The following is a 7,321-nucleotide window of genomic DNA, read 5'->3' on the forward strand; positions in this document are numbered from 1 at the left end:
GGGGGGGTGGGGGGGGGAGCAGGATCGACAGCAGCATTATCACTGTGCCTCCTGACTCAAACACCCCCAAGAAAAACCTCGGCACCGTTTGCTCTCATTGGCCCACTTTTCAGCCAATCGTGGCTCAGGAATGCAAGGTGCCTTTACAATTCACCCAACCCAAAAATATAGGGGAGAGAGGGAGGAAGAGAGAAAGAGAGGGGAGAACGGAGAGAGAGAGAGAGAGGTGTTGCAGAGATTCCTCCAGTGTGCCAGTGAGCGTCTCCTCAGCTGTGTGCTCCGCTGTTGCTCCTGCAGGAGTGAATACTCCAAGAGGGGAGGATAAATCACAGGGACCCCTGCAGTAGACTGACTACACGCTGAGTTGCAGCCTCTGCTGCTGCTGCTGCTGCTGCTGAACTCCTACTCCTCTTCTGCAGCTGGCCAACGCAGAGGTGCATGTGGAGGGTCTGAAGGGCATGAGGGGAAACGGGGCAGGTGGAGAGGAACCTCGTACAGGGATGCAACGTGAAGAAGGTGGTGGTGTTGGATGTATCTCCCACGTTTGCACTGAATTCTGAGGTGGCCGCTTAAGGTTTGAGTCACCTCAGCAGTTGTTGATCGAGGAGTCCAGGAGGGAGGCAGCGCTGGGAGAAGTTGACAGTGGAAGGATTCAGAATGATCCTGGGTAAGGCAGTGCTGAAATTTTTTTTGTCTGCCTCACAAACGTCTCTGAAAGTGATTATATATGCGTGGCACAAAGTTTCAGCAGCGTGTGCTGTCAGTGCTGTGTATCGTGTTTTTATTCAGTTTTACATAAAAGTGTTTTTCCTTCCGAGAACATCTGTCAGTAGAATGACACGATTCTACTTTTTAAAAAATATGTTACTCATATGTCCCTTTGTCTGTAGAACAGGGATGTAACCTTGTGAAATACTTAATAAAATAATCCTTAATCAGCATCATATCATATCATATATATATATATATATATATAATGACACCAGATGCCCTTCAATTACAGTCAAGGGTTACGTGTAACGCTCTAACAGTATATCACACGGCGCACACACAAACAAACAAAGACTTGAACATCTATCAGTCTATATTGATAGTTGCCTACGTAATTTAAAATATTGCGTAGGAACAGCTTTTTAAATTCATAAAATATAAAAAAAAAAAACATTAGCACAAAGTCATAGAAATTATGTTACACTTTTTATTCCTAAATAAATTCACCTTGTTACTTTCACTCGTATTTTTCCTAATCGTTTTTCGTTATTTTTGTTTTTTCTCTAACATTTTAATCATCTTCTCTATACGTTATAAAGCTCTGATTACTGTCAAATACATACCAAATATAAATACTGACATGACCATGTTGCAAGTAGATACTGTAGGTCTGCAGGCCACATATTTAACCACTTTTTTTTTCTTTTTAACCTCCTGCATCAGTCTGCCTGTGATCTGAGTGCAGGCCTGACCTTGTGCTAATCCCTCAGTGGTCGCTGAAGCTTTAGGTCTGTGTGTACAGGCCACTCAAACACACTGACATGTGATCACCAAGCCGTGGTGTGATGGGTTTTATACACTGTATTAGATTCTCGTCCCAGAGACGAGGATGGAGACCCGGACACTGAAATAGTTTCTGTGAAAAGAGAGATAAGAGTGGTGGCGTTGACTGCAGTAAGTAGGGCTGAAACATCAACAGCTGTAGTTGACCAAAACTACCTTCTCTGCAGGTGCAGTTGTAGCCATCACTAAATGTCAACTCTGTCTAAATGCTGTGTATTTAACAGGGAGGGAAAAAAATTAAATATAGCAAAAGGATCAGTGTTGAAGCAGGAAAGACGTGCCGAGGCGTCCTGTTCTCCCTGGATGTAGAGTATTTAGTAGCGCTTGTGTGATCCCTATAATGAATATTTAATACCCAGAGGTTCAGGGTCTTTACTTATTAAAAAAAAAGAAAAAGAACAAGAAATCCAGGGCTTTTCCTAGTCTGGCACAAAGACCTCGATCAGCAGAAAAAAAAAAAGTTAACAGTTTGCCTCCTTCTTCACTCAACTAGCAGCAACTCTGTGTGTGGGTGATATCTGTACACACACACACGGACACGGAGAGAATCCCCCACTCGAAAAGGAAGAATCACAGAAAGACAACACGGTTTTTGAATTAAGACAAAGCAGCCACAGAGAGAGATTATTGACATTTTAAAATAAGGAAGGTGACAGAAAAATGGAAACAAGTGTGTTTGTGCATTGACATTTTAAAATAAGGAAGGTGACGGAAAAAAGTGTGTTTGTGGAGCCTGAAACTATTAAAGTGATACTTAAATAAAATTTTTGGTTTATTTATTTTGGAAAAGCATCCATGGAAAATAGAGCCATATCTATTATTAGGTAAAAGCAAATAAACACTTAGTTGTAGTGTAATAAAATTACACCTCACATCAGCTACTGTACACTTATTTGAACAATGAAAAAATATTTTTTTCAGTTAACTTGTCAATCATGCAGAATTACTTATATTTACTGTATATTTACTGTATATTTGTTGATACTACTTTTTGGGTTCACACAAAACGTATCTTAAATACAAAACACATTTTGATCATTCAGCTTCACCAAACTGCAATTGTAAAAGTCCGTTGTTTTATATATTAGTGTTAAGATTTTTCTGTCCGACCCTCAGCCATAAACAGGCAAACTGAATTTGAACCTCATCTGAAATCAAACGCCTCCCTGGTCGTGAAATTCTTCAAAATGACTCGTGCCTGATGCTGACAGTGCAGAACTCGGCCATTTATTTTTTTTAAGAAGAATTATGAGGTTACTGTAAGTGGTTCAATAACTGGATCCAAGGATGCTAAAAAAAAAAAAAAAAAGGTGGAACTGCACACAGACCAGGAAGTGAGCATGCAGAAGTTTCTTTATAATTTTAGATTTTTACAGTCCTGAAGTGAATCAGACCACAGTCAAACCAAGAGTGACTCTCCCCCTGGATCACTCCTCTCTGGTCCCGTTATAACTGTACTACAGCATAAAACCACACACAACTGTCATTCAGATTCCAGTCTACTCCAGAAACACAGCCTGTAATTTCTGCCTCGGTGGAAAAAGAGAAGCAGCTTCACATACAATACAGCTGCATCAGGATGCTCTTTTTTTTGTTTTGTTCTGCTAAGCATTTATTGACTTGGTTTGTTCTCTTTTGTATGAATAGACATGCATGGCCCTGCACCTGGCTCCAGACGCCATTGTTACGGCAGTGTGTGTGTGTGTTTGCATGCTGGTTTGTGTATTTAACCTGCTCGGCTGTCAGTCCACACTGTTTGTCTTGATCCTGGCCGGTGTGTAAAATGTTCTGCAAACAGATTAATAAGGTGAAGCAGAGCTCTGGTGATGTTGACACGGTTGGACCACACACACACGCACGCACACACAACACACAATAATGTATTTTATATATATATATATATATATATACACACACATATATATATATATATATATACACACACATATATATATATATATATATACACACACATATATATATATATATATATACACACACATATATATATATATAAGGTGTTGATTTACTCTCTAGAAAAGCATTCTGGGGCCACATGATATAAGAAAACCTGAATCTTACTCTTACATGTCTGTTAGCGTTGCTAAGCTAAGACAAGTATATGTTTTCTTTTATATTTCCGTCTTAAACGCAGTCAGAAATGTTAGTAAATCAGTTTGACAGTTTTACCACTGAATGAATGATCTGTACGAAAGAAAAGCCCAATGGTATCACACACGCCTCAACATCAACACAACTACGTTTCGTAGACCACACTTTACACAAAAAAACGTCTTTTCAATGTAGTAAGAATCACAACAACTCAGTGACCCACATACCGAAGGTGGGAATCAAACATATCATGTGGATACGACATGTGAACAACCCGTGAGGGAGCCGCAAAATATCTGAAAACTGCTCATGAATGTTTGATGTTGTGCATCTGAGAGTCAGGTTAAGTCCTACACGCTGCCGTATTGACCGTCCGTTTGCCTTTTCGTTGTTTGGACAACGTTACCATCAGATTTGAACAGCTATGGCTGCGTGAGATAAAAACCCACTTCCCACTGCAAATTAACCTGCAGGTTAATGTGTCCCTCTACCTCCTCTGGTCACCTTGGACTCACCTTAGAGCGTTCTGTTCCCTCCCCCTCCCCTCATGATTGCCTGCACCTCCCGTTCAGACGTCTTTTTTTCACTCCATTCACTCTGCCCCCACTGCCTTTATTTCTCAGCAAGCTCTTCGTTTCTTGCCTCCGTGTCGCCTGACAGTCAGAGGATGTAGCAGGAGGGGGGTTACCGCTGTATAATTTCACATTTTCAGGGGACTTTTGAGGGGTGACGGCAAGGGGAGAGAAGAATGGACCAAACAATGAACAACCGCAGTTACATAATGACTCTAATTTTAACAAGTGGTGGAATTAAAATCTCTGGGGGGAGGAAACAAAAGTCTTCAATAATTACAAACACTGCATGAAATCAGAGTGGTGATGTAGGAGGACTGGCCTATCACACACACTCACACACACACACAATTAAAAAAGGACTTCTGAGAGTTCTCTGGGAGGCAGCGTTTAAGTCCAGTCACTGGGGCGAGGAGCATCTATCATTAAAACAAAGTGCAGACAGAAATAAACTGTGTTCTCCTTCATCGGTTCTCGGTTCTTTCCGCCCAATGTCCCGCTCTCACACAGTCCAACACCACATTAATTACCCCCCCAGACTTTAACGGGCTCCTAACTCACATATATTCAGACAACAAAGGTTTGTGTGTCTGTGTGTGTGTGTGTGAAGAGTTGTCTATCCTCCAGTTGAAAAAGATGCCTGTGACTTAAGGGTAAGCTGAGACGCAGTAAATTAGATTTCACGCTCAGTCCTTCACAGCGGCAGCCTGCGACACTACACACAGCTATCTTTACTCTACAAAAAAAAAAAAAAAAAAAAAACACGACAAAGTTAGGGCAGTTAGCACAGCGACGACGTGTACCAGCCACCAGGGGTAGAAATCTGAGGGAATTATTATATTTATAAGGATGTGATGTTTACAGGAAAAAGTGCCAAAACAGTGAAGTTCACAGTTTATAAAAACACATACCCAGTACTTCTTCTTCTTTTGGTTCTTTTGTTTGTTGTACTGACCTTCACTGATAGATGAAGCTGTGGCTCATTATCTGATTTTACAAACTGTGAGTGAGAAAATGCAGCTTATGCTGCAGTACAGTATGAATCTAAATAACGTCAATAAAAGCTCAACATTTTCTTTGAAGTACAGTATGAATCTAAATAACGTCAACAAAGCTCAACAAAAAAAAAGCCGAAGAAACAACAAAATATTTTTACATTTTAAAGATTAGATAAGAAATAAGTGATAGCTATCAGGACTGACATGTTTGTGTGCGAAATAAGTGATAGCTATCAGGACTGACTACTGACTACTGTTTGTGTGCTATAGCGCCCCCTGCACCTCAAGCAAAAATGTGACAAAGATTTACATTGGGGTTCTTTTTTTTTTAAATAATCCACAGATTTGTAAAACTCTACACTTCTACATCAATAATAAACACGATATAAAAAATGGTTTATTTACTAAAACAGTTTTTAATGCACACAAATTTGACATCTTAGAGTTTTGAGAGAGTTACCGTCTCTATAATGGCACTACTGCCACCTACTGTTTTAATTTTGCATCCCGGCTGTTGTACAGTATGTAGTCACATATATTTGCCGTGACCAAAAACTAATAAAAATGTCTGAGAAGATTTACTCTATGAGGTTTGTTGTTTAACACTCCGGCGTGTTCTAGCACCAAGCTTCTCTGTCAAACAACAACAGACAGAAATAACTGATGATGATAATCTGTTAGAATTGTCATCTTCCATCTATTGTTCTCTCAGATCAATAGGCTGGTTTAGAAAAATGCTTTTTTTTTTTTTAGAAACCCTGGTTGTTCTGTAGATCCGGGGGTTCCTGCCATAGCTGTCCCTGTCCCTCAGATACTAAGAATGGAGGAGGTTGGGGGGGGGCGGGTAGCGAGTGGTAGGTTGTAAGCGGATGCAAGCTAATCCACCGCAGAAGCTCATTTCAGAGTCATCTGTGAACAGCAGTCTATTTAGATGCAGATGTGAAGTGAGCAAAACAGCACGAGCAGCTAAAACGCCGCTACGTTTTTGTTTGGTTTTTTTACGTCCAGTTTTCATACATACACATTTGTGTTTTTTTTTTTTAAGAAAAAAAATGGGCCTGTACAATGTTTTGTCCTCCATCATCCTGTTAAATGCCACGTCACATGGTCCCTGGTCCCCCTCTCCCTCCCGGTGTCACGATGGAGTTTATGGAAGCGAGCAGGGAAAAGGCTCCAGCTGCATCACTGACATTGGCATTACCTCTGTGATCATTAGGACTAAATTGGCTAAATGAATTGCCAATTTGAGAGGCCTTAGTCACAGCATATTGGTGTGTGTGCGCGCTCACATCGGAGGTTTATGAAATCCTCTGTGATGATGAGATTCTGTCTCTCGTCCCTCTCTGCCCCCCCGCCCGCTCTTCTCTTTAGTTTTCTACATCCACCTCGCCGTTGCTCGCAATCAACACAAAAATTCAATAAGCTATTAAACAGACATTGATCTAATTCTCAGCCAAACATTTGCATTAGAAAAGGGCAGAAAGGAAAAAAAAAAAAACAGTGCAGTCTGTTCATTTTTTTTTTTTAAAGGAGAAAGGGCCACAGTGCACGGTGAGGGCGGGATTTATAGAGTTTGGCAGCACTTCAACACTTTAACACTCTGGAGAATGTGTCCAATCAATGGTCCTGCTCACAGCGTGGATGCTGTTGAAGAGTCGTAGCGTTTTCTTATCTGATGTCATTGTAAATCACTCAGGAGGAGGGTTGAGCAGCAGCAGCAGCAGCAGCAGCAGCCGAGGCGCAGCCCCCGACAGCCCCCCCGCCCCTCCTGCGGCTGCTGCTGCTGCTGCTGCACTCACGCTGCAATGAGGTGCTGCAGGATTTGACATTGAAAACACAGTGAATTTTAAAATGCAGACTCGCTGTGACCTTTGAATTGTAATGTTGCGTAAAATGAGCTGCAGTTTAAACCCAGGCATGTCAGGAAAATGATCCACCAAACCAAGAGGAAACAACGATGAACAATGAAACGTTTCCATTTATATTATTCTCATTAGAGAAACCACTCTCCCGCTGGTGCTTAACATTATAATGTGCCACGGTTTTTTTTTTTTTTTGTTTTTTTCAAATATTCACACACAGTTC

At 41.0% G+C, this 7,321-nt stretch overlaps 1 protein-coding gene across 1 annotated transcript in view; it reads left to right on the top strand.

Moving 5' to 3' along the window:
• The first annotated feature begins 7 nt into the window (after positions 1-7).
• LOC103385959 (zinc finger protein 385A-like) overlaps positions 8-7,321 on the top strand; it is a 17,401-nt gene continuing 10,087 nt past the window's right edge. Inside the window, exon 1 of the mRNA XM_008320005.3 lies at positions 8-667. Within this exon, the coding sequence (XP_008318227.1) occupies positions 658-667 (10 nt within the window). The 5' untranslated portion in view covers positions 8-657. The remainder of the gene's footprint in view (positions 668-7,321) is intronic.

This window comes from Cynoglossus semilaevis, chromosome 11 (assembly GCF_000523025.1).
Source record: "Cynoglossus semilaevis isolate Cse_v1.0 chromosome 11, Cse_v1.0, whole genome shotgun sequence".
Classification (NCBI taxonomy): Eukaryota; Metazoa; Chordata; class Actinopteri; order Pleuronectiformes; family Cynoglossidae; genus Cynoglossus; species Cynoglossus semilaevis.